The 27,841-nt window shown below is 43.1% G+C and overlaps 1 protein-coding gene across 5 annotated transcripts; it reads left to right on the plus strand.

The window, feature by feature from the left end:
• Positions 1–2,490: 2,490 nt before the first annotated feature.
• INSIG2 (insulin induced gene 2) lies at positions 2,491–16,468 on the plus strand. Of its 5 annotated transcripts, XM_075092922.1 has the most exons (7): positions 2,618–2,983; positions 6,201–6,330; positions 7,044–7,384; positions 10,278–10,402; positions 12,351–12,517; positions 12,936–13,035; positions 13,526–16,468. In XM_075092922.1, exons 3-7 carry the CDS (start codon positions 7,141–7,143, stop codon positions 13,565–13,567), a joined length of 678 nt encoding a protein of 225 aa, XP_074949023.1. In that variant the 5' UTR covers positions 2,618–2,983; positions 6,201–6,330; positions 7,044–7,140; the 3' UTR covers positions 13,568–16,468. The 5 variants fall into 5 exon arrangements, with proteins under 5 accessions (XP_074949022.1, XP_074949024.1, XP_074949023.1 ...); XM_075092921.1 differs by lacking the exons at positions 2,618–2,983; positions 6,201–6,330 and adding an exon at positions 2,491–2,601; XM_075092923.1 differs by lacking the exons at positions 2,618–2,983; positions 6,201–6,330 and adding an exon at positions 2,493–2,601 and having other exon boundaries at positions 7,044–7,224.
• Positions 16,469–27,841: the final 11,373 nt, after the last annotated feature.

A 27,841-nucleotide genomic window follows, 5' to 3' on the forward strand; every position in this document is an offset into this window, starting at 1 on the left:
TCTGGGTGTGCCTGCTCAAGCAGGGGGGGTGGACCAGATGATTTCCAGACGTCCCTTCCAGCCCCTGCCATCCTGTGATTCTGTGGTTTTGTGAAAGAAACCTGGAATGAGGAAGGGACAGGTATTGCTTGTCGCAAAACTGCTGTTGGTCATCGGCCATCCTTCAGCACAGTTCACAAGCAGGCTTCTTCACAACTCCTGCTAAAGCGATCCCATAGGTATTCAGCATCTTCATGGATATTCACAGATATTCACAGGATCTTCTGTGCTTGTACAGATCTACTGATGTTCATCATACACCTAACAAAGCAAACTTGGCCTAATCTCTGAGAACAAGACTCCTATCCAAATGGTCATCTTATATTGAATGTACTCTGTGGTTGCCCCACTGCTCCATGCAGTAAAGGCGTGCTTAGGGAAAGAACAATAACCTTGGCCTGACACTGTCCTTATCTGTATAATCTCTGGAAGTCCTACCAGGAATCAGCTTCAGACTTCTACAGACGGCTTCTTCCTGGTAATTTTATCTTGTATCACCACAGAAAGACACACGTTATGTTTTTTTACCTACTCTCTTACTGTTTCTCTCTCTTTCTCATCCATGCATCCATCCATCGTCTTCTCATTCTTCCTTTATTGTCGTGCTATGGACACACCTTCTGCCAGGCAGAGTGTCCTGGGCTCATGCAACCAGTGTACCAGGCAGCTATGAAGGCCTTTACAAAATCAAACTTTTAAAAAGCCACTGTTCCGGACATGACAGCAATTCCACTCCTTCTGTCAGTATGTGGCTGCCCATGGCTCCTCTGCTTTGTATGAACTCTGCTGAGTTTTTCATTGCCAGTTTTATCATATCCAGAGCAATATTTATTTCCAAAAACTAATTCCAGAATATTCTGTATTGACTTGTTCCGCAGCCAGTGCAATGAAACAACTCGGCGTTGCTTTCCAAAAAAGATGCTTCTCCCATGACATTTTATAGCAATTCCAGCCAAAGTCAGAGCAAGTGACATTTCTCTGGAGGTCATATGTCTGTCTCCTTTGTCTGCAAAACTATTTGCTGATGTATTTATTTTGGCAATCTCCAGTTCAGATACATTTTCATATGCTTCTCCCTCATGCTCCTCCCATTTCTGTGCAACAGGACACTGTACCCTCTAGGACAACCGGACCAAGTCTTCAGCTGGTGTAAAGTGGCAATGCCAATATAGTCCTTGGAGTTGCACTGATTTACACCAATACTGATTATTTATCTTCTCACATATTAGCCTTACTACCCCTCTAATAATATAGCTAATATTTCTAATTTGATTAGTTTATTTTTTGTAGGAATTAAGCTTTTGTAATTTTATAGTACCAAACACAGTAGTAGACCTGACTATAATTAATCTGAATTTATTTATAGACTATATAAATTTATAGACAATATAAACCTGACTATATATACACGTCTAGAGAAGGAAAGACCCAGCAATCATTTGCGGTCTCCATCTACCTATGCCATGCTTTCCTCTCTAATGCACATACTTCACGTTCACAGAATTTCTGCTTTCAGGCTTTCTGATGGTTCTGGTCTTAAAGGCACAAAGAGAAAGGGTGCTTTGCTCTGCCTCAGGCATGTGGCTGGTGAAAGGTGTTTATCTGATGTTAGGGAAAGCTATTTTATTGTATTAAAAAACCCTTTTGTCTTTCTCGATCCAAAATTTGGAGATCAAGTACAGCAAAGTAGCTATCTAAACTGCAGACAGGGCAAGCACCGCGGTTGGGAACACTGAGAATAAAAATATTTTGTTTCTGTGTGACCAAAACCAAAGTTGAATGACTTAAAAATTCATTTATTGCTCATCAAAACCACAATGGGTTTCTGCTGCTGTAAATCTCTCCCTTTTCCATTCTTACTATGTGTATTATAGACCTATATACTCTCCTCTGAGTTGATACATGTCTGGTGAAACTGTTGTTCACAACATACCAGCACAAAGAAACCAGTTATCACTGAAGATGCCACTATGGCAAGTACAGTTACAAATCCCATCCTATCCAGTCATTATTCTGGGCACTGTAACGGGATCTGCACTGAATCACTGCATACCCTGTAATACAGAAAGCGCTATCAAAGTCTTTGCAATGAAATACTAAGCTTAAGGGAATGCAATGTGCAAATATTTTTAATAAATTGTATTCATTATTAGTGCAAAGGCAAAGGAGAAAGTTCATTAACAGAAGATTAATAATTAATATGTTAAATTAATATGGTATATAAATGAATAAACTGCATTATTCTCTTATACCCCTCCTCGCATATATACTATAAATGGTATTTTTATATTGTGATGCCCTTACTACTCGTTAGGACAGGTTAAAGCAAGTTGTCTTCTGCTTCACATTGTACGCTCTTCCCAGGAGGCCCCAGACTGATGATGAAAATGTGGTTTCTGGAGTAACGAGCTGTGTCATTTTTTGCCCCAATCAATAATGTTACACGGATGTGAAAGCCCTTGCAGAATGAGGTGCTCGGGAGAGCCGGGCCAGGCCAGCAGTTTCAGCTGAGAAACAAGCATTTCATCTGTCCGTTTTCGGCGACCGAAACGCGTGACGGGGGTATGTCACAGCCCTGCCTCGCTAAGCCCAGCTCAGCTGGAAGCATAAGCGTGGCAGAAAAAGGCTAACGGCGTATGTCTTTATTTGGGTCGGAAACCCCCTTTCCAAAGAGGAGCAGCGCCGTGCAGATCAGACAGACCCCTTCTGAAGTTACTGTAAGCTGCTCCGCACGCACGCTGCCCGGGGCCGCCAGCCCTCAGCGCTAAGCCCGCACCGCCGCGCCGCGCCGGGCTCGGCTGGGCTCGGCCTACGGGGACGCCGCCGGTGCCCCTGGGCCCAGGTCCAGGCCCCGCTCGGCCGCCCGCCCCCGTCAGCGGCTCGGCGGGGCGCTGCGGAGGCTGCGCGGGGCGGGGACTGGCGCGGAGAAGATGGCGGAAGCCCAGTGAGTCCCGGGGCTGCGGCGGCTCCCGCGGGGAGGGGGCGGGATGGGGCTGTGGGAGGCGCGGGGGGACGCGCCGGGAGACGCGCCGGGCCGGGCCGAGCCGAGCCGGGCGGGCAGTGGCGCCCCCCGGCCCCGTCCTCCCCGCGGGCGGCCGAGCCCCCGGCAGCCCCGGCGCCCTGCCTCGGGGCGGGGGTGGCGCCGGGCCCCGCCGCGGCCGGGCTGCTGGGGCGCGGCGCTGCGGCGGGGTGCCCGGCCGCCTGTCCCGGGGCGGGGGCTGCAGCGGAGCGAGGGGAGGGGCGGGACGGGACGGGACGGCGGGCGCCGTTCCCACCCTGGGCAGCGGTTGAACCTCCCGCCTGGCGGGGCCGGGCCGGGCCGGCTGCCTGGGGGCTGGGCCCTGCGCTGCCGGGCCTGCGGCTCCTCCGCGGGCGCTGCTTAGTGGGCCCGGCCTAGGCTGGAGGCGCCAAGCCCGGTCTGAAGCGACTGCCTTGATGCCCGGGCGGGCGGGAGGGACTCCTCGGGCCCGGGTCACCCGGAGCGGACCGGCCGGGAGGGCCGCGCCCCCTCTACTAGTGCCCGGAGAAAGGGGGGGTTGGCTTTTGGCGTTGCCTCGCCAAAGACAGATGGTTTCTTGTTTCACCATTTTTGCCATCTCCTGTGCGGTGTTGCTTAAATAAACCTTCTCTTTCTTGGCCCCCGTTACACTGCGTTGCTCTTAATGTGCCTGTGTCATGTCAGAAGTTGTGAATCGCGTGCAGCAGAAGGCTCTTCGTGAGCAGGGAGAGCGCTGGGGCGCGCTTGCAGGATGCATCTCCTAATTAGAAGACAGTTAGGTGACTTAAGTGTTTCGACAATGTCTAGGGTGATAATTTACTTGTTAACTTTTCTGCACGATGCCAGACATTGCGTGGTTGCCTTACGAATCATATATAATGCTCTCGCATGGTATGTTAAAAAGCTTGGGTTGGAGCCGTGTGCCACCGAGGAGGGAAACTGCAGCTGAGACTTTGTGGTGGTGCCAAGCCTGTAGCTTCCAGTGTGGTTACAGTTTTGAATATGCATTCCTGAGAGATGAAGCCTCAGTAGTAGTGTTGGTTCAATATGTGAACTATTCCCATCTGAGTGGAAACCCTCAGTAATAACACAAGGCTTAAAAGGAGAGCGAGCGACACGGTCTCCTCTGTCTGCAGGCACACTAGCCTCCCAGTCCAGAAGAAGGTGATGTCTTCTTTGGAGATTTTAACTTCCATTTACACAAAAGGCGGTAGTAGTAAATACCTTTGCTGTGCCTGAGCTTCGTGAACCCAGGCTGCCCAAGGCACTGAAGAATCTTTACATGGGTGTTGGTCACCTTGCTCCCTTCCCCCATTGCTCTGTTTGTGGCATGCCAGAAGGTCTCGAAGCCCATGAGCGGAGAAAATTTGGAAACTGGGATAAAACTTATAGGATAAATACGTATAGGGTGAGCAACCAGGATGGAAAATACTGTGTCATGATAATTTGGGACCTTGCATTACTACTAATAAACATTCACTGATGTGTACCCGCCCAAGTGCCCTTGCTGTGGACGGGCTCTTCACCTCGTAGTAAAAATCTGTTGCTGGTGCCTTGAATGACTTGCAGCTGCAGTGGTTGTATAAAATCAGTAAGTGATTTCCTTGCATAGCGAAGTCCTGTTGCATTTTGATAAGCCTTCATAATTAAATATCATACATTTGCCGAATGACGATTTAAATAAATGGAAATTGGGTAAATGCAGGTTTTAGATTCTGAAAGTGGTTTATACCAGAATAAAATTGTTCTGTTATTTGATCATCAGCATTTCTAGGAAAAAAAAAAAAGTATTGCCATGTGGGACAGTTGATGATTCTTAATTAAATTGGAGATTATTGTATTTGAAGAATGACAAGAAGCAGAGTCTTGTTAGAGGGAGATATCAGGAGATAGTATAAAATGGAGAAATGATAACCAAGGGGAAATTATTAATAGATTTCATCAAAGACAGGGACTTGGGCTAGTCTCGCTCAGTATTTTAGTTGATGACCTTAGTGCACAAAAGAGGATGCAGTAATGATGTTTGCTGATGACCCAAAGCTGGGAACCATTTGCAGGGCCAAAGAGGACTGAGATATTCTACAAGAAATATGGGGTGATGTTGAGTGTCAGGGTAAATAATACCTGTAGGCTGAAATTTGGCGTGCCAGGTTTGGGGCTGGTACCAAGGAACAAGGAGTTCAGTAACAGGAAAGAAGAGAGACTTGCATGTAGTAGTAGGTCACAGGATGTGAGCAACTGCTTTATGACACTGAAAAAAGAAATTGTGATCCTCAGTGTGCAGCCGAACAGCTCTTTTTAGAGAGACACAAAACTGTCAACTTTCTTGTACAAGGCTGTGAAGCCAAACCAGGGGCTGTGATACATCAGCTCTGGTCATGCATTAAAAACAAAGGGATGTGTAGACTTCAGGAAGTGCTCAGAACTGTGAGGATGCTGAAATAAGTGGGGAGTCAAGAGTTTAGCTTGTTTTCCTAGGCAAGCTAAAGCAAAGAAGGGATGTAACAGTTTAAAAGCCCCCATTAGTTACAGTATTCATGGGGAGTTTGTGATTGGGACCTACAGTCTCCACTGCCATGTATTGACAACGCTTCTCTAAGTTCTGGGGATTTCTGTCATCACATGGTGGGCGAAGCAGCCAGGGACAGGGGAGACTCTCAGCTGAAATAGAGATGTGTTTGTGACTCCATGCTTTCTTTCCTGGAGGCTAAATGTATTATCCAAGCTCTGCTGCCATGCCATGCAGAGGAGGGGAAAAAAAAATCTGGAGCACTCCTTTTTGCTTGAGGGAAGTGTGTTGCAGTGCCAGCGCCAGCCTTGATGTAGACATCTATTCAGTGTGAGTCAGGAAGCTGACTAAGAAGCCAGGCACCATGGTTGCCCTCTTTTCCCCCCCAAGATGTGTTCATGATTACACATAACGCAGAGAATTGGTCGCGTGGAAGAGATTGTGTATTCTTAGGAGGACTCCACTGCCTCCTCAAACTGCCAGCGGGAAGTTACATGTGATCTGAACTTTTTTTTTTTCCTCTTTTGTTTTGCCCTTTGGAACGTTTTCTGAGTGATGGAGGATGCCACGGCATGGCATTGCATCTTCTGTGCAGTTACCTCTAGTATCTTAACTAGCCTGGATGTATTTAACTTCCCTTTGGCTTTCAATCAGCAAAAGTGAATGCTGCATCCTCTGCACTGCTGCTGCATCTTCAGAGAGCTTCCTCAGGATCCGCTGAAGCCGGAGAGGAAGGGGAACGGATGTGCCAGCTTGGCTACCCTTGTGCCCGCTGTGGCCATAAGTAAGAGTTGACAAAAGCTGCCACCAGTTGGCAGTTTGAAATTTAAAAACAATGTCAGGGCTTTTTTTCTTAAGTTCCAGATGACTAAGCTGTCGATCAAAATCATTGTTATACACGAACGTGGCACTGAATCCATGTGTAACAAGACTCCTGATGGACAGGTTTTTTTAAAGAGAGTGTTTGGGATGGGAACTCTGCCATTCCTGTAGTGCGGACAGAGTTACTCATCTAGGATGCTACCTAGTGCACGGGCAAGGGGAGCTCCTTTCCAGTTGAGAAGTGTTTTCTGGTGTCTTCAAGGAGAGAGATCTGTGAACCTCTGTGGCTGACTTGAAACTAAGGGCTGTGTTTTCTTGCTTCTGAATTACATAATCTCCAGTTGTTGCTTAAAGGAGGGGAGAAAAACAGTTTGTTGTTGCTGCAAAGCAAGCCTTTCTTACTTCCTCACCTCTTCTCTGTGGTTCACATTCCTAGTTGTCCCATCCCACATGTTTCTTCCTCCTCTGTCTCCTAGTAGGCAATGCTGTTTGTAAAACCTGTTTTCTTTGTAAGGCATTTTTGCAGCTGTGGTTGGTTCTGCTCTCAGATGACTCAGAAAATTCAGAAAAATATAATAGCCATATTTTTTTAACTCAATATCCAATTTCTTTAAGATAAATATATTTGATGTTTCTTATACCTGTATTTTTCACCCTTTTAAAATTATTTTTCAGGGTTTGGGTATCTCCTAATTGAGGAGAGTCAAAATACTGATTGCAAGTGAATCCTCCTCAGTGAGCCTGCTGGATGTCTCAGAGAACATAAGAAGTCATGGCAGAAAATGATGCAATGCCAACCTTACCAAAAAAGTGTGGCCCATACATTTCATCTGTAACCAGTCGTGGCATGAATTTGGTAATTCGTGGCATAGTGCTGTTTTTTATTGGCGTATTTCTTGCATTAGTATTAAACTTGCTTCAGATCCAGAGAAACGTTACTCTCTTCCCCCCTGATGTGATCACAAGCATCTTCTCCTCAGCTTGGTGGGTACCACCTTGTTGTGGCACAGCTTCAGGTAAGTTCAGTTGTGTAAGTATGCCTGGCATGGAGATGAAAGGGTGGATAAGTAGTGTTATAGTTACAAAAAACTGAGAGGTGTGGAAGATAAAAATTTCCCTGCCAGCATCACTGCCCTTTTTGAGCTAGTACGATCTTTCTGATCCCCCTGTTTACACACAAATATGCATGCATGTGGCCAGAAATTGTTGTTCTGCGAACTTGTTCTACTGTAATATTTTTAGCAGAGCATAACCTTTGCTTTTTCTGCTGGGTTCAAGTGCAAGTTCAACAGACTTTAGAAGGTGGTGCCACTTGTAACCTTGAGGCTGGATTACAGGAGTGTTCTCTACAGGCAGCCCTTGCAAATACCCTGGACGTGCCAGATGGTGAAGCCCACAGTACCTTGTTTTGAGTGCAGCAAACCACCCTGAGTTATGCTCCCTTTTGTGGTCCAGCTTTCCATTTGTTACTCATTCCAGTTCGAGGTATTGCTTTAGCTCCGTAAAGCAGGGGGTCCTGACTGTGTCTCAGGGAGCTGAGGCCAGGCATGCGCTTTGCAGCTGTTGAGGCACGTTGCAGAACAGAGCACCTTGGTTAGGCTCATGTATCAAGTCAGATGATGTGAACATGCCCCATTTCTCACGTGACCACGTAGGGAGTTGAGACTTTTGCATGTTTAGCTGGTTTAAGTGAGATGTCTGCTCTAAGTAGTAAGAAATGTCCCTTTTCCCTCTTCTTTCATCTTTAAGTATCAAGGCTTATTCCATGTTACAAGCCTGATGGAATGTGGCTTTTTACTTGGCTCTGAAGATCACTGATCCCATGGGTCAGTTTTATGCTTTACTAAGGGAATATTCTTAGCAGCCAGTACTGGAGGATTCTGCTTTAGCAAATTTTTACAGTAAAGGTGGTATTTCCCTAGAGATCAGTTTTAGTAAGATTGAGAAGCTCATGTTTCTGGGTATTAATATGAGTCAATAACCTAACTTTTGAGTTGGCATCACTGTTTTGCTAATGATAATATTTAAGTCTGTTTTCCCAGTCATCGAATTGCTTTCTTTTTGATACATTGTTGAAATACTAGACCCCAGATATCATAGAGTAGCTCGATTTGAAAGGAAAGGCTCCAAATATCTCTCTGAACCTGCCAGTTTTGTTCTACTGGGGAGATGCATTTGGTGTATTATGGCGGCAGTTACACACCTGCTTTATCTGCTAGTTGTCTTAGTCCTCCTTCTGTTATCCTGCTGAGACCGTGGATTAGTTATTGGATTATATACTGCATTTCCTGTATTTTTCTTCTACGCTTTAAACTGATTGTCTTAAACATATCTGGTAAAGGTTTGATCTTTTATATGTGAAGTAGTGGGGGCTGAAATGACGGAATCCCAACTTGCAGCAGCAACACATAAGGTCTGCAATGTTCACTGTAATGTTTGCACTGCAGCTGTTTGCATCAGGCTGTACCATATGGGGAAGTTGTGAAGGCTAGGTCTTGCCATTCTCAGAAGAAACTTGTGAGCCTTTCTGGTTCTGATGGATTGGTGGTTTTGGTGGAAAGACTGGATACGGCTTGTAGAATGTAGCCAGTTACCTGCTAGGTATTTACACCGCTTAAAATTAAGCCACCTGATTTAAAGATATTGCTGCTTTAATTGGCTTTTCACAGCAGGAGTGACCCCTGTTGAGGTGTGAGAGTTCTTTCTTTTTCATTATCAGTCTTCTGAATTTTCTTTCCTTAGATAATCTCTGCTAGCATACATACAGGGAACCTCTGTGGTGAATGCTGATAATTCACCCATTTTCTTACCATTCATATTTGCACAGCCTTCCTGGAATTGACACGAATGTCTCTCTGCAGTATGGTTTATTATTATGAACAGAATAAAGGTATTTTGCATATTTATAATCGGTGGTGATCAAGGCTGCTTTCAGAGAAGTCCTTTCATCCGTCACTGTTATTAGTCATCAGTTTGGCCCAATGCCTTTGGCAAGAAAATTGCATGGGGAGGTTTTTCATTTTTTCCTCTCCAGCTTTACTGGTGATTTATTTTCTTGAATCCTGGGGATCAGTTTCCTCTCCAGCAGAATAAACAGCATTTGGCGTAACATACCTCCAACAGCATGCCAGGCTGAGGGCACTGGTGTCTGTACTCGTGACTCAGGCTCTGCCCTGCTCCTACAGTACCAGTTTAACATTAAGCACCAGTGTTATTCCTCAGCTGTGTTGGTAACAGTCTTTTCAGCTGCAATAGTAGTAGAGAATGCATATATGAAGAAATGTTCAAAGAGCAGAGCAGTTCCCTGGGGCTGAAAGTCCTGTTTGCTTTTTGTATTCAACAGCTGCCGTAGGTTCTTGGCTTCCCCTCTCTGTGTGAGCCTTTATAGTAGCATTGAAGAAGAGAAAAATATTATCCAAATAAGAATTGCTTATAACAACAACAAAAGACAACACACAATGTTGACATTATAAACCGCACTCTGCTCTTACTGTGATATTTGTTTTGCAGTTTTGCATCAAATACATATGTTTGATATGTGTGATTTTTCAGAAGTGCCAGTGTGCAAGTTATTACTGCTCTTTATGAACTACAGTGCGAGACTGCAGGTTGTGGTAGGGTGCAGAGCTCTTTCATCCTCTGCCCCTAGTTCAAATTGTTTCTGTTTTGCTACTTCTGCTGGGTCACTGCTGCAGCAGTTGAAGATGCTGAACAAGTTTTATGGGGCTTTCTTAAAGAATGAAATTGTTTGAAATTCCTCTTCTTTTACAATGTATGTTTTGTACTATTTATCCTTAAAATATCTGTTTTGGTAGTCACAATAATTGCCAAAGTCTAGATAGCCTTTATTTTAGTTAAATATTGCCAGTGCTTTAACTTCTGGGCCTTTTTTCTTCCCTGTCTCCACAGCTGTGATTGGGTTATTGTATCCATGCATGGACAGGCACCTGGGAGAGCCACATAAATTTAAGAGAGAATGGTCCAGTGTAATGCGATGTGTAGCTGTCTTTGTGGGAATAAATCATGCCAGCGCTGTATCCTATGTTCTAAAGAAATTGGTGATAACAAATGTGTTTCCACTAAAACAAAGCTCACATATTCACTTATGGTGAGCTGTTGTTAAAGATGTAATGAGCAGCATTTTTGCAAGGGAAATGCAGAGTATGTGTCAGTTTTAAACTGTCATAGCAGTATTGGAGGTGATAAGTCTCACGTCTTTTTGTTCTGAAAAACCTTTTTATTAGAAATGTCTCAATATTGGCCTTGTCTTGCTTACAGCGTGTATTTTCTTTGAATAATTAAACTAAGTGCAGGGAAATATTTATGTGGTAGGTATTACAGAAAAGTGCTTTAAGACGTTCCAAGGGTTGATGTCCTTTTAACACTGTAGTGAGAGGTTGAAGCCCAGTCTTGAGGTCATCAGTGAAGCACATGCACTTTGCAAAAAGAATGGGGAAAGCTCAGGAGCATGTAATACCAAGGACTACACAAAGCACGTAAGCGTTGTTACCCCATTCTGCAAATGATGCCTTCATGCTGAGAGAGTAGTTACCATTGCTGTGGTCAATAAGTAAAAGCAAAGAGAAGTCAGTCAGCATGTTGCAGTACATTATCCTCTTTCTATCTGAATAGCTACACAGTTAGGTTCTTGCACAAGAGTGCTCAAAACCGGCGTCTGTTCCCTCTGAAGCAGCTGGGGACATGCTGGGTGACAGGGTGTTTTTCACGTGGACTGACACACCTTACTGGCAGTGCTGTGAATCTTAGCGGTTTTGTGTAGTCATGTCTAGTGCCTCCTCTGTCAGGTAGCTGGTCCTCTCTGGAACTCTCATCTCCCTCAGTGTCAGCTCCAGCGCGGTTTGCAGAAACTGTGCTAAGAAATTCCTATTGCGTGTTACTGAATCTCCTCATTTCCAGGAAAAGATGGCAAATTAAGTGTAAGATGTGAGAGCTGGCTGAATTCTTACTGAGGTGGCTTGGCCCTTAGATGGGTTTTGTTGTTGTTTGGTTTTGTTCCCACCAGCTAACCTATCCAGTATGGCTGGGTGAGCTGGAGCTGCCAAGGTTCAGAGTCATTCTCACTGTCCCTCGCAAACCTTGCTCTGCTTGCCGAAGAGGCACTAATGTGGTCCTATGGTTCTTGCCAACCTGGACTGTACCTGTTGTGTAAGCACGTGCAACTTCACTGCTTTTTAAGAAATACATGAGAATTGACAGCTTCTTTCTGTATGGGTCAGATTATTTATAGCAAACCTTCTCGCAGTCTTCTACCAGCTGTTGCGCATATTCCAGGACATCATTCATGTACTGTCTGTATTTCCTTCTTGACAGCTGTCCAGACTGCTTTCTTTTCAGCTTATTACCAGTTCTGCACATGACCATATTTGGTGTGGTTTTGGGTCATGTTTGACATTTTTTCTGATGCTATTGATTTTCATCCTGCAATTATTTATTTCAGTTAGTTGAACTTCTTTCTCATTTTCCTCTAGGTCTCTCTCCAGGCATTTATGAGAAAATAGGGCAGTGTTTTTGTGTTGTCATACCATAGATTTGCTTTCAGGCTTATGGAACTTGACAGACTCCTTTTTAATAATCTGTTTTGGACAGGAGTAGTGAGAATGAGTTTGTATTTCCAAAGCATTTTGAAGAATGTGAAACACTACAAAGATACCTGGAGTGACTTCACACTTCTATCAGAGAGTTGACAAAACTGATTTTCAATGTTGATTTACGTGAATACCTTCACAGTGATATTATTTACATTTTGTTTTTTAGATAACATTATTTCTAATGTTTAGCTGAATGTAAATTAGCATTTAAATAAAACAAAAGAGCAATTAAGTGTTACAGCTGATGCTGCTAGTGCTGTATTTTTTGAGTTTTATTTTTTGTTGTTTTGTCAAAATATAATAAACAGAATGAAGAAAACTGCTTTACACTTGTATATGATATTTCCAAGCTTATCCTTAACAATCAGCACAGAAAGTGGATTTTGCCAACAATATCCAGTTGTCTCTCACATTGGCAGCCCTGTCAATTGGACTGTGGTGGACTTTTGATAGATCACGAAGTGGCTTTGGTCTTGGAGTAGGAATCGCTTTCCTGGCCACACTGGTGTCACAACTTCTGGTCTACAATGGAGTTTATCAGTAAGTATTTACTCCTTTAGGGTTAAATGATAGTCTCCTGAAGCTATAACATAAAATCAGAATAACTGAAAGGGTAGAATTTGACTTGATTTCCAAAGTTGCCAGCGCTTGATTTTGAGCGTAACATAAATTGGACTCCTCATGTAAGCTTTTATGTGTAAGTGAGATTTCTAGTTGGAGGTTGCTTATTTCAATAAAATTGCTACCTTACCAACAAAGTAACATGCTTTTTTAGTTGAAGAAATGGGATTATAATCAATAAGAAGCTTTCTTTGTTATTTGCTGCAAGTAATTAAATTTCAGTAATACGTCTTTTCTAGTTGAAATGTCCTAATAGTTAAATTTGTGGATTTTCATGTGATTGGAGGACTTTATGTATTGCACAACGTTGAGCTCAAAAACATGTGTTCTTTTATAGATACACATCTCCAGATTTCCTTTATGTCCGTTCCTGGTTGCCATGTATATTTTTTGCTGGTGGAATAACTATGGGCAATATCGGCAGGCAGCTGGCAATGGTAGGTTTGGAAGGAGGGTCAATTGCCTTCTAGTCAAAGTTATAATTTACATGCTATTCCTTCCTTCATCTATACCAACCAGCTATTTGACTTGTGGATGTGCAATAAGGTGGAAATCAGTAATCATTGCTTTTTGATGTAGTTAGTAAGCCGTTAGTACTGTTATTCAGAGCACATCCCATGACTCTGCTGTGTACACTCTCAGCTGCATACTTCTAGTCCTTTCAGGACCAGGAGCTAAATAAGAGCTCCTCTGTATGGGGAGAAGTCAGACCACCCCCTAAGTCTGAACTGCTCTTTCTGCTGCTCAAGGAGACAGAAACTGCAGCCAGCAGTTTGTGTGCAAAACTTAGAGAGACCAAACTTACCTGGGTGAAGTGTAAGCTAAGCTATTTTAACACGTGTTCTGTAGAAAAATCCCCTTCGTAGCAGTCTTTTTCATTAGTTATGTAAATTAATATTAGCAATTTTGTTAATTTCTGTTTTTCAGTATGAATGCAAAGTCATTGCTGAGAAGTCTCATGAGGACTGAGGAGAAACAATATGCACCTTTTAAAGAGGAAAATATCTGACAAAGGATTGTTGGAGGAGCATAAGGAACACTTGACCATGAAATTGCCAAAATGCAATTTTTTTCCCTTGAGTGGTATAATTTACTGCAATCTGTGATTGCTGCTTCTATAGAAACCTTGATGTCTGATTTTGATTACTGTGAAGTTAAGATAGTATGCAATACACTTGACGATACTGGTTCAATCATAGGATTCTTTTTTCCAAATCTAAACTGAGTTTACCGTAAGTTCTTGTCTGTCCATAATGTTGCAGTGCCAAACAGTATCTTTGCACTACGTTTCTGTAGCTGAAAGTTCTGTTTCACTTAATTTTGAAAGTTTTGAGGGATTTGTTCTTCATAGCGCAGTGAAAGGTGGGATTCAAATATAGGAATGAAGATCATGTCTTTCCATGATGATAGCCTGTAATATCTTTATGAAAGTCATGGATTACAGGTGAGCTTTGATGCAATAAGTAACTGATTTCTGCCTATTAACACACTGTATTATTCTTCTTGCTCACATTACCAGTGAAGAAACTTAATACAGATTGTATGTGTTATTGCTGTAGCATTTAATTTGTCTGTGGTACATGCCCAGTATCACAGAGCACAGAAATGGAAACTGAGGCTGGAATTTATTTGCTGCTTTCCCCTGGTACAACCAGTATACATGTTTGTATAGGAATTTAAGTGGATCATCATCAGAAGTGGACGGATTCTGAAACTACTTGTTGAGTTGAGTAACAGGATACAATTTGGGTCATTCTTGTATAATCTCTTAAGCTGACTTGTGTTGATCCTTTAAAAAAAAAACAACATAGGGAGTTTTTGTTGCAAAACTTAATTCTGCTGAACTAAATCAGCCACTACCATATAGTGTCATAAAACCCTCTGTTACCAATGTTACTCTTGCTAGTTCTTGTCTACTACCTGCTCTGTTCTCAGGGATTGGCAGGAGGAGGCAAGGCTGTATTTTAGGTACTGATGTAGCCTTTATTGCTGTGCTTATGGTCCAGGCAACCATAAATGCGTTTGTTTTCATAGCAATTTTCTGTGGTAGAGATGCTGTTACCCCTATTTTACAGGTATCTGTGTACAGAAAGTCTAATAGAACAGAGAGCTGAAGTAGGCTGTGTACTAATCAGTTCCCTCTTAAGAAGAAGGATTTTAGTGTGTGACCCATATTTGGGTCATACCTGGAATTTAGTCTTGGCTTTGCAGCTCCCTTTTAAGACCATGAGATAAAAGAACTTGTGCAAGCAGGCAGAAAGCAGCCTTCAAGAGGACACTGCTAACCTGTGCCAGCACTGAACTTGGCATGGGATGTCTCTGCTTCGTTTTCCCCTTTCTGTCTCTGTGCTGACGATGTTTTAATGTATTCATTTTCCTTTTTTGTCTTGAAGTACTATTTTCTAAATCTGCCGTGAAAAGTTTATAAGACATGTTACAGTCACCTAGGGAGGCTGGAGTTGGTCCAAAGAACAAATAGATGTTTAGACAAGTTTTTATTAATAAATGTGTGTATGCATTGTACACAAAGCTTGAAATAGGCAACTTTTTCAGTCTTATATGCTTATCTCTAAGTCTGAAAAGCATGCAATGGAGTGCTTCCAAAAGCGTTGTAACAAAAGAGGTGGTCAGAAAAGGAAAATTTCTTGAATGGGGAAGTGTAAAAATAATAAATAAGCAAATGATGTATAAAGAGCTTGGTTCTGCAGCTCCACAAAGTTTCATCAGCTTATTATGGTTCCATGACGACTCAACACCTGAAGCGCACCTTCATCGGGTAATGTTTCAGGAAAGCAGTTACAGATGCGCTTTGCTTTTAAGCAGAGGTAGCACATGTTTAACTAGATCGCTGACTAGAGATTTTCTTTTAATTAAACCATATGGCAATATGAAGCATTTGATTAATAAAACCAAGAAACTGTTGGGGCATGAACTAAGGGTAAGTTTCCTTAGGCAGGCTCGGGCATTTCACTGAAGAAGCTGTTGGGTCCCTTTCCGTACAGTATTTGGCCTCATCCGCCTTCTTTACTTAAACAAATGGCTTCAGCTTGGTGGGCAGCGTGATGAGTCCCTCTTGAATTACCAGGGCATGAATGGCATAAAAATTCAGATGTTCCTTACCCTAAATGTAGGAAATAACATGGTACCTCAATAGCCAGTGTGCTGACTTGGTAAACCATTTACTTTCATTGTGACCAATAAGTGTACGCAACTGGAGATGAGTAGTTTTTATTATGCACTTGGTGGTAGAACTGCCTTTACCTGCCAGCCTAAATATTCACACAGAAGAAGCCTTGTGTATGTTAAAATGTGTGGTATGTGAGAAGTGGTTGTTGTGCATCTGTGGCGCCCACTTTACAGCACTTTGCATTCAGATTCATCTAAACCTGATTAGACTGTGCTGTCCACTAACTTTTTTTAAATTTCGTTTTGGAAATTTTGAGCATGTTATGCAAAGGCAGCAATCATCCAAAATAAATTTGGGTGGAGTCCTTTATTATATGTGTTTTCATTTTTTTTATTATTTGACTGAAGTCGATACAAGGTTCACATCTTGGATGCCGTATTTTTTTTCAAACTGCATTGTAATTTTATGGCTGATGTGTTCAAACCCTGAAAAAGGTTCATGATGAAAATGCTGACACAGCCTTAACTGTAGTGGTGCGAATATGCTGCTACTGTATAGCATGTAATTCTACCATTAGATTGTCTTAAAAATGTAGTTCAATAGAGAATGAATAGGTATATTTTAGATACAACTTTATAAGCACTATAACCTCTTCACTAATTAAGCATTGTAAGGTCTATGCTGTTTAAACTGGCAAATTGCTGTTAAAAGCAAAATGTGCATTAAATACAATTACAACCTTGTTTGATAGGTTTCTTCTTTCTTTAAGAAATTATACTGGTTTTTAAAGTACACTGAGTTGCCTTCTATCAGCAATCTCATAATAATTTTGACCATTGAGCTGGCATATTGGTTGCACAAAACATCTGTCTAGAAATACGAAAAAAGAAGCAGGCAATATCAAATCGGCAGCGATTCTATCATAATTAGCATGCTGAGCAGCCTTTGAAATTTGCCCTTTTGAATCTGCAATGGGGGTATTTGAGCTGGGGGAAAATAAGCCCGATACCTTCAGTTGCAATACAGAAAATAGAGATTTAGATACAAATAGTCTGTATGAATATGAACCCCACCCCGAATGGCAGGGAATCCCTTAATATATTTTTATTTATTAATGTTCCGGTCTGGATATGAACTGCAGGTTATTCTGGTATTCACAGACCGTCCATTCACAGTGCCCTGTCTCAAAAAAGATATAACAAATAGAGGTTTAGAAATGTGTAATGAAAAAGCCTCCAGGCAGGGGTGAAGAAAGGGCGGGAAGAGAGGTTTCATCACTATTTGAGATGCAGTGCCCACAGCAGGGTGGCAACGCACATGAAAGTTGGAAAGAGCCAGGGGCTGAATGGAGACGACCTGTCTTTGTGCTGGATGGGGCAACGTGTGACCCAAAAACCTGAGCTCTGCAGTCAAAATGCAGAGCTCTGGGCCTGCTAAGCGTCTGACTGGGGGAATTTCAGCCAAGGTAGAAATAACCATCATTTTACCCAGTCGTGACACTAACATCAGTCAAAAACACGCCGGCAAATGTGCTTTGCTGGAGGCTTAACCTTTCCCTTTCATCTGTAGCCTCTCCATGAGAGCGTCGTCCCAGGGAATGGAAACTCCAGGTCCTCCCTGCCCAAGTCCAGCCTGAGGGTGTCAAATGGAAAGTTGCCCGTTTTCAAGAGAATATTCCAAGAGCTGGGCTGCCGGGCTCTCATGAAATACATCTCGTGCATCTCGTGCCTCCCTTATAACGTGGCTGCTGTCAGCAGCTAGGAGGAGAGAAAACAAAGAAACGTTTCCTCCGTAGCTTCTGTACCTCTGCCATCTGGCTGGGAGCTGCTGCAGGGACCTATGGGCATACGCCAGCCTTCCCTTTTTATCTCTCCCAGCATGTAAGGAGGGGACATGACTTTACCAGCTGTGTCACCCCAGACATTTTGCATATGCTTTTTACATTTTGGAGCAGTGCTACCAATCGTTCTTAATGCTAATGGATGAATGTAACCTACGGAAGTGATGTTAAATACAACACTTAAAAGTACATGCACAGCTAGGCAGAGGGAACGTGTGTCTCGCCGTGGGAATAGCTATCTAATGCTGTTAGTTTTGGTGCCAGTACTAAATGCAAAGCATGAGTAATTTTGCAGCTTAATGTTCAGTACTAAACAGTAAATGAAAGGTCAGTCCAACTTGTTAACTGTCATGGAATAGTAAACACTACTTTAATTGCTGCATGCAGCCAGCTCGGGTTTTTGGTGTGTCTGTCGTCACGTTTTGAGCAGCGCGGTCTGGAGCCTTGTCCTCATTACCTGCCCCTGGTCAAATGACAAAGCCTCAAGTTAATGGATAAACTTTATGCCTGGGCTTCTCGGGCAGCATACTGGGAGTTTGTGCTTTGAATGATTAAAAGCCACAGCAGGGAAAAGGAAGGGGTTACTTCTTGATCTGACTGGGGCTGAAAACCAGGTTGAGGTGTCGTTTTGCATTTTCTTGAGGTTTTCCTTTCTTGCTCTTCGTTTCTGAAGCACAGAAGATTAGCAGCTCTTGTTGCACTTCCACGCTTACTTTGGTTTTTAGCCTGCCCAGCACTATAGCAGATGGGAAACAAACCATACAAATAAGAAAGTGTATAAAGGGAAAGGGCTGCTACAAAGTTTTCCTGGGCCACGCCGGTGGGAGCCCGGTGGTGCCCAGTGTGCCAGGTACATCACCATCAGGCGCGCAACCTACAACATCCCCGGATCGAAGGTGACAGGATTCGCTTTCTGCGCTGGCGGCAGTTCTGCCTTGACTTTTGCACTTAAAAATATCTATGCAGGGAGTGACATGTGGCCCCGTAGTTATTCAGGGATATGTGTACACATTGCAGAGTGCTCACAATGGCAAAGTCCACAGCTACAGCCCGAAGCTCTGCTTTTATGAGTTTTGCTGGTAGAAATACTTAAATTGTGCCTTTTAAGCAAATATGGCAAAATACTTGTTCAAAGAAAATTCTGAGTTATAAATATGTTGCTGTCCAAATTCACAGTGTAATTCTGCTATTTCTCTTCTCCGATTCGTTCAGTGTATGCCTTGTCTTAAATGAGATAAACCTACATTTCAGATATTTAATACTTTTTTTGGTAATCGAACCTCAAAGCAAGATTTGTTTCATGCAATTATTCAGGGAAAACGTGAATTAAAAAAAAAGCTGGGAGGAATAGGGTTGCAACTTAATTTACCGGATAGAAATTACGCAAGGAGAAGCTCCAACATTTTGCGTAATATTGCAAGAAAGAAAAGGACAGCCAGCGATCGTTCCGATTTTGTCCTGGGTTTCAAAACGAGGGGAAGGGGAGCCTTACAGATGCAGTATATTTGTATTGACTTGATCTCCAAAGGCATCACCTTCCTGGCCATGATCACCAGAACATGTTTTGGCTCGTCTGTTTTCCTTTAACCCAGCTGTGCCAGTTGTTTCTTCAGTGACCAGAGGTGCCCAGGGTAAGCCTGGCCACGCCACCAGAGAATGTGTAGGAAAATGGCTTCAGCAACTTCTAGCTGAGATTGACACAGTCCTCCTGAACTTTGTGAGAAACTGGTGATCCGGCCCTGGGCGCTTTGGTTGGTTACGGTGAGGTAAAGGCAAGGGATGTGACTGCATGGCGTTCAGGTGGGGGTGAAAGTCCCTGTAAGGACGTTATGTGCATGTATCAATTATAGGTTCTAACGAAAGCAAAGTTACCCTGTTCTACAGACGAGACATTTCTTGGCTCGAGTGGTGAAACTTGCCATCAGTGTGCCAAAGAGGGAAGAATATGCTTTTTTCCTCCTCCTTACTCTTCCTTTGCACAAATACATAGGAACCTGAGCTAAGGACAGTTAATCCCGTTCTTGGAACCAGGACTATTTATAGGCTGGGTTAGCACTGAAAGACTCCACTGTTTTCTTTTTAAAAACAAATGCTTGTTCTGTGCTGCATGTCAAGTGCAATCATTGCTGAATGAACTGACATGCAAAGCCAAGTTCTCAGCTGAGCTGGCGCTGATCCATCGACTTCAGTGGATATGCAGCAGTTCATGCTGGTTGGGAATTTGGCCCGCTGTGTTTGAAAGGGGTGAAATTGTTTAGACCTCACTTCTAATGTGCTACAGGTCAAAAAATTCCTACGTTGTGCAACATGTAAGAGCAGCACACTGCAGAATTTGCTGTGCCCTCTTCCATCACTGATCATCATTTTCTGTGATTTACAATGTGTGCTTTTTTTATGGTATATCAGCTCTTCAGGAGGACTGACTTATAAGAATCAGATCTGGCAGATGAGATTAATAATGGTGCAAATGCAAAATGTTGGCTGCTGATGAGCTTGTTGTCATAAATGCTTGCCACAGTCTTGCCTTTTTTTTTTTTTCTGTCCGGTATTTCTCTTGTAGGAAATTCAGCTGAGGATTTGTTTTGGACCTATGCCTGTTCTGATTAAACTGGAGAGAGTGAAATAATACTGCTTTGTGTGGTTTCAGGCCCCACTTACCCACCAGTTTCATCAGATCAGTGTAACAAGCGAAAATGCAGCTGGAGTAGTGACTTGAAGAAGATGAATTGGAAGATCCTGAAGACTGATGTTTCGAGGACATGGATCGATGTAGCGATGTGTCCACTATGGTGATAAGTATCTATAAGAATCTATAGACATGTAGTGTTATGTAAGTAATAAATGTAGAAAGGCAGCGTTAAAAATAACGAAGCTGGTAGAAAGTCAGTTCCCATTCCTGGAAACGCTTTTTTCGGGTTTGTTCTGCAGACTTTGGTCGTTGCACTGGGCCAGGGGATGAACTCTGGGATAGTGAAGAGCAGCGAGAAGAGGGGTTACTTGATAAGCTGGGTAGATACAAGGGGGAGCTCACTTTAGATGTCAGGTGAAAATACCCAGCACGAAGACAAATACGTTTGGTGTTTGTGCAGTCCACACATACTGGCTTTTTGATTTTTTTCTTTTTTAAATGTAAATTTATGAAGGAGAATCACCTTTAAGTACCAAGGGACTGACAGAGACATCACAAGTTTCATTTGCATTCAAACCTTAACCTCCATGGGAGTATACTTAAAGGCGAGAGGAAGAGTTGGTTTTTCAGAGCCATGTGTGCCACTTTAAGGTGCTTTTTTGAACCCCAAGTCCCTGGATTTGGAGTGCTGCTTGGGATTTGAAAACCACTGGGTTTCACCATTCTGGATCAGCTCTCTGGTAAATGAGGATGGTTGTGTTGCTCCTGCAACCTGTGGCTTGACAAATGTGGTCCCTTAATCTGCCCCCAGGAAATAAAATAAGCTTAGTTGAAGCAGGAGCAATTCCCCAGTCCCTTCCTTTCCATCGCAGCAGCAATGCACAGGTCAATGCAAAGGGAAGACCTCTTCCTGTCAGCAGTATTGGCTCCTCCTGCCTTCCACTGGTGGTAAAAGCGAGGGACCAGAGATGCTGTGCAACAAGAAAGGGACCCAGTTGCTACGAGAAACCCCCAAGCTCGCTCATCAGGGAAGTTTCAAAGCTATGGGGGACAGTATGTGCTTTCTGGCATCATCTGAATCAACTTTTAATGGAGTACTTGTGCTTTGACAAACTGTCAGACTTCGATAGTTCGTGATTTCTGAGGACACAGTAACTAATGAAACCCAGAAAGAGATGTGGTGAGGTTGGTCGTGTAGCTGCTGCGTGGCAGATTACTAAGGAATGCGACCTCGAAAAGGGACCATGCAGCACATCTGATGTCTCTCTTGCACAGCTGCTGTGAGGCGCATGCCAAGATTCCGCTGAGGAAGGACATAAAGAGACAACTGACACTTGTATCGACAAATCTTTATGGGATTTGATACCCTACCTAATGCTGACTGATGTTAAAGGGACTTAACGTGTAGGAAAAGCTGCTAGAAAATTGTTCTACTTGAGCTCAGATAAATGGTGCTGAGTATCTGGTGTGTGCAATGAAGATGAACATGTGTTCATCACTTTGGCATCTCTTAAATTGTTAAGGCCTATTTGTTCTGCTATCTAAAATTCTTGAAAACAATATCGCCCGTTGCACTGCTTCCCTGAGATGGTTCACAGTATTGTTTATCGTAAGCACTGTTGCATCTTACCATTGATTAAAACGGTAACTTCCAACTTAATCTTCCTGTGGGAAAGAAAGTATTTTAGATATTAGTTTTCCTGCACTACTTCAATATCAGGCTTCTCTTCCTCACAATACTATTTTTAATTAAATCCTCCAACCCTTTGTTATGGATTCTAATGTAAAAAAAGCTGATTAATGTCCAGGCACAATACCTACATTTAAAAAAAACACCTGCATTTTATTCTGACAGCCAGTTAACATCTAAAACATATACCTCTAAACATTTACATATGTCCTTAGTTTTTGCAATGTCTTCATCGAGCTGATGTGCCTGAGGCCTGGCACGAGTTGTTAGATGATGCCGTCTCCATTCCTGGGAGCGGAGCATGGGTTTGTTTGAAGCATGGAGGGTCTGGCCCGTGGCTGGGGCTCGAAAGCGGCTGCGAGCAGAAGGTGGAGGCCCAACTGCTCCCTTTCATCCCCACCAGTTCAAAGGGACCGACCAAAGCCGTACGTGGAGCCGAGTGACAATTGTACAGTCTTGCTTTACAGTTAACCGAGTGTTAGAAAAAAAACCCAGTGGTTTCTTTTCAACGCCGTCTTGTCAAAATGCCAGATGCCGCTTGTTTTTGACATTTTCAGCTACTGTTAAATAATAGTCTTGCTTCTGTCACAGCTAATGTTGACTTGAAGGCAGTTGTGCATTTCTCAACTCAAATGCTAAGCAGACAGACTTGGGTCTTGACAAATATTTTCTGGGCTTGCCCAAGGCAAGTAAAAATGAGCTTCTAGTTAATCGTTTGTTTTAAAATTCAAATTGGTGAAATAGGCAATTAAAAAAATGACAATTTTCATCAAAATTTGCAAATGAAACGTCTCTGCAGTCAGAGCGGGTTCAAGAAACTGCAATAGATAATTGCTATTTGAAATCAGTGAAGTATCCAGCATTTTAGGGCCATGAGGATTGTGGCTGTTCTGCCTTAGTAAACCTTGATTGATTTGGTAAATAAGCATTTCAACTTCTCTCTTTAAAATAAATAAGCAATTTTATTGCTTTATTGCTTACCCCTGTATGGGAGGTAAACAAGCTCTTGAGCAGTAACCCTGTAATATCATGAGCCCAAGTGCCATCTGTCACCGAGAATTTTGTCCCTTTATACACAATAGCTTCTTATGGCATTGGGTCCGTTGTAGGTTAATTGATTAGCAGAGATCCTCCTTTCAGTTGTTCCTGCTTTTCTTCGCTAAAGGACCATATCTCTCATCTCCATTTCCTTTCCTCTCTCCTGTATTAGCATACTAATCACACTGAACTCCCACTGCTAAAAAACTCTATCCATTTTATGCTGGGGGAGGAATAAACGGGCATTTCCTGAGGGATTTACAGATGCTGTTTTATGACGGTTAGAAGGGAGGAAAAGAAAAGAAGAAGTGGTAGCAGAGGCGAATAATACACTGCGCGGGCTCTAGTATACCAGTGAAAGCTGAGACTACAGCCGCATAAATATTAAACACATTTGAGAAGTACTATTAAAATAAATATCAAAGACAAAGTTGCTCACACATCTGTTTCTCCTCAAATTTTGCCACAGCGCTCTACATTTGTTTTCTCTCCAGCTGTTAACACCTGTCTTTCTGTCAGTGGTAATAATGCAATTTTAGGTGGGCTGTGGAGCTGACAGTAACATGAAAGAATTCTCTATTTTTGATATAAGAAACTCCTTTTTTCAAAACTAAAAAGGGCTCTCCGAACAAAGATATATCCTTGTGCTAATCCATCAGAGCAGTGTATGGGTTTTTTGTTGTTCTTTTAGGGGTTTTTTAAATCAAACTACAGAGAGTTAGGCTTATATTGGACAGCTGAACTTGAACTAGATGAGACATCCTACAGTGGGCAGCTACTGCTTGCCTTTGTAGTTCTCATTTTATTGCTGACACATATTCAGAAGGTTGTGTGTGCATGATACTCCTCTCTCCATGTGATGCTTGTTATCTAACCTCATCAAAAGTGTATGCTGTGCATTGATTGCTACCAGAGGACTCACACCCAGCGGTGATGTCTTCTTTACTTACCTCTTAAATGAGCACAATATTAACAGGGCTGCCTGAAGAAAGCGTTTTATGTCTTTGCTGTAGCCATCTCAATAGAAGGATGATAGGAAGTGTTCAGTTTTCTTAGCACTGAAGATGATGGGACAGATCCTAAACTAAAGTAAACTGGGAGAGTCCATTTACTGTGGTTTTTTACCTAATGCAGAAGAAAAAGCTATTTATTCCTTTTGGCCTACAGAAACACATCCTGAGACTCAGAGCAAAACATTGGTGAAGCACACCAGAAACATCCCAAATAAGGAAGAAATAATGGTCCAGAAGTGTGCATTCGCAGCAACTTAACACTTCATCCATTACGAGCTTAGTATTCTGGCTGGGGTTGCTATAGATGTAGGCTCAAGGCTGTTGAGCCCACATTTAGTCCTCCATGCCTCCTTCTCCTGTAAGCTAGCTCATGGGTGAAGCAGCTCCCACCCACTGCCCGAATGTATGTTTCCATCCATAATCCCTGCCTGTGAGTCCCAAGGGGAAAACCATGGGTGAACTCTGCAAGTCTTTCAGCGCAGATTGTCTTCGACGCCTGAGTGAAGCTGAGCTGGGTCTCAGGTTTTGTCACCAAATTACTCGGTGTGGCTGGTGTGGCAACTAGAACACCCTGTCACCCCAGTCTTATCTCCAAGTTTAGTTTGTCTTTGATAGGTACAGTCTTCTCAGCTATTTCAAGCCAACAGAAAAGTCACCTTCTCCTCCTGAAAGTCCTACGTAATGATTTGTGGTCATGTTATTCTTTCATTAATGAATGAAATGGGTTGATTTTCAAAAATATTAACTCGCATCAAAATTTGCAACCAGGGGACCAAAACTGACCTTACAATAAATAGCCCTCAAATTCAGAAATTACCATCTTTGTCAGCTGTAGGGGGATATGCAAGTGTGAACCACGCCGCGGCCAGCCTGGTCCCATCAGCCACCGCTAGCTGAGCTTACAGACGTCACTCAAACAACCTGCAAAGGGGATGCAGGCTCCCCCAGGAGGGCAGCGGCATTCCCAGGAATGATCCTGGTCCGTGAGCAGTTAACGCAGAGCGATTGCAGTGTTAGTGCCTGCTATGGGCACAGCAGCTTCGCTTCCCCGCCACGCTTCCTTGTGCAATGCCTGTTTATTCAGGCTTCACGCAGCGATGAAGCATTTGACCCATTGTGCAGGACCGGGCATGGGGGGAGGGGTTTCCCGAAGTGCTCTCTGCTGGCTGTGCGCTTCTGCCATTAAAGCAGTGGGGGGGTCAGGGGGCTCATTGTTTCCAACGAGAGAGGATTTAGGCCAAGGCTGGATGCTTAAAAAAAACCAAACCCACCGCAAAGATCTGCAATAACAGAAAATTGAACCCAACTGTAGCTCTGAAAGAAGGAGATAATGTTATTGCACGAGACACCCCCTCATGCTTTCTGTTTGCCATAGGGGCAGCACGTGCTTCAGGGAAACCCTTTTACATGTTTAGTTCACGCTGGAACATTTTCCACTGCCTGGGGAAAAATCCCGAGGTGCCAAAATGCACTGTCACCCCCGAGTCAGCTCTCCCTTTTATGTGCCGTTAGCGCTGATGGGTATCCACACCATATTAGAGCTTGCGGTAACTCTCAAAAACTCAAATATTGTGCAAATTACAGCCAGGATGTTCAGGGAGCAGAATGTCCCTCTCTCAGCAGATGGCTGCAGCCCACCATGTCCTATAATCACAACATAAAATATTACTACTTTTGCACGCTGTGTTTGGGAAAACATGCCAAAGTGTAGTTAGGTTTCATAGGATCAGAAAAGTTTCTTCAGTAGGAAATAATTTGTTGGGAGAGTTTGGCTTTGGGATTCTTTTTTTTTTTTCTTTCCTTTTTTTTTTTTTTTTTAATCTATTACCAAATAGGTCTATCTTCAATCTGCAAGTACAATAGGCCTCTGAATATGGCACTGTCACAGAGGTAGCCTGGAAAAGACCATACTTCACTACAGCAGTGGATGAGAGTTCAAAAAGTCTTCTAAACCTATTTGGGCTGACTGATTTGGCATCGCTTTGGAGGCCTTTGCCCTGGGAAAGCCGTAGGGTTTGGCTACTGTCAGGACAGGAGCCTCTAAGAAGATGGTTGGCCTGATGTGACTTCAGCTGAGTGTTGTTCTGCTGCCCCCGGGTGATTCTCTCAGATGATAAAAGATGCTGTACACGGGGTGTCCAGAAAAGAGTATCCTTCCTCCTGTAGACAAATTATTTTCTAGTTTCTGCAGGCTGCACATTGTGATTTTTTCTCCCCAATTTAATCCGTACTGGGTGTAACGTTACGCATTTCCTGTGCCCGTGCTCTGGGTGTGCCTGCTCAAGCGGGGGGGTTGGACAAGGTGATCTCCAGAGGTCCCTTCCAGCCCCTGCCAGTCTGTGACTCTGTGATTACATAATAAGCGATTAAAGGCCAGTGATGACTAAGAAGGTAAGCTATCAAATATTTAACCTGAGACACATGTACCCATCATTTATCTCACATTTCTCACAGAAGTTGTTAATCCAGTTTACTTAGCTGTTAGTCCAAGGCAAATGAAATCCTGGATTTGATTAAACATTGATCCTTCTGCCTCACGTTCTCCTGGAGATTTTATTCAGATGTTGGGACAATAGAGGGACATCAGCCCTTTGAATGGCTCTCATCAAATCCCAGTCGTACGGTTTCTCTTGTGGAGCAAAGAAGTCAAAGCAGTTGGGTTATTCTAGAGATTGTAATGTCATGGCAGGGAATTTTTCATATTTGATGGAGAGTTTTACTGGCCAAAATATTCTGTCCTAGATGTGAATGAGAAAAATCCTGTTTTATAACGTGGCAGCACCTATCATTTTTATCCAAGTCACAGCTCTGTTAACACTCCCATTCCTATGAATACCTAAGTCCCAAACAATCTGCTGATACAACCGATAAGCCATAATAACTGGATGAAACAAGAAAAACATCAGGAGAGATGCCTTGGATTAGAGAAAACAAAACCTTTAGCATAAACTGGCTATACAATTCACATCTGTCCATGGGTAGGGATGAGGATACTCCAGTCTAATCTGCATTCCCTGCCCTCTCCTGGTACTACTCAACTGTTGCTTGAGTTGCTTGGGAAAGTGCAAATCTGCATGAAATCAGCTTAATTAATCATCAAGACCTCCATCTGAAGAGTTCCTCCTTGATGGAACATTCCCAAGGTTGGCCAGATACTCAGAAGTTTCCTTCTTTCCATACTTTGTCAAAGTCTTTGTAAATCTAGCCTTAAATCCAGCAATTTCCCAAAATGATGACAGCAGCACAGCTGCCATCCCAGCTCCTCCATGCTCCCAGGCCATGCAGGAACTTCTTCACACAGATGTAGGAGAAATCTGCGCCAAGCAGCGGGGCATTTAAAAGGAGCGTTCACATCTGATATTGTTCAGGGTTTTTTTTTTATGTGCAATGAATTATATGTTTCCAGCCAAACCCAGAGCATTCAGTTAGCTCATCACAAAAGCCACCAACACAGCCAGCAACTGTCACCCTGCCTCGTATGATGGAGAGGGCTGTAAATACCCCCTGCAGCCGAATTTTGGGTGAACGGTGTGTGCATAAGGCTCTGCAATCCAACTGTAAAACACCAGTGTGCAAAGGCGAGAGCTCAACATGGAAGACAAACAGGACAGGACATTTAATGTAACAAGTGCATTAGAAGTAGAGTCAGGCCATGGATGCTGAATAGGAATTGAAAAGTTTCCAAAATTTTGGATATTTCTATTAGTTTGAGGTTTCAAAGCTTTCCAAAACATTAATGTCCAAATTGTTTTGGACTTCTCTAGCACGTATTAGAAGAGGATGTGCAGTGATATATTTTTTCCAGGCTTTGCAACACGTCCCCTCACAAAACTGTCCTATGACTTTCCTCTTCACAACATTGACCTTGGGACCGTGGCGTGCCTACAGTGTTTGGTAAGCAGACAG

The sequence above is a fragment of the Phalacrocorax aristotelis genome, chromosome 5 (genome assembly GCF_949628215.1).
Source record: "Phalacrocorax aristotelis chromosome 5, bGulAri2.1, whole genome shotgun sequence".
NCBI lineage: Eukaryota > Metazoa > Chordata > Aves > Suliformes > Phalacrocoracidae > Phalacrocorax > Phalacrocorax aristotelis.

Coding starts and splice junctions, on each gene's coding strand:
- INSIG2 (XM_075092921.1), top strand. CDS start 7,141: ATGGCAGAAAATGATGCAATGCCAACCTTACCAAAAAAGTGTGGCCCA. Junction 12,518..12,935: donor GTCTACAATGGAGTTTATCA/GTAAGTATTTAC, acceptor GTTCTTTTATAG/ATACACATCTCCAGATTTCC. Junction 13,036..13,525: donor TCGGCAGGCAGCTGGCAATG/GTAGGTTTGGAA, acceptor TCTGTTTTTCAG/TATGAATGCAAAGTCATTGC.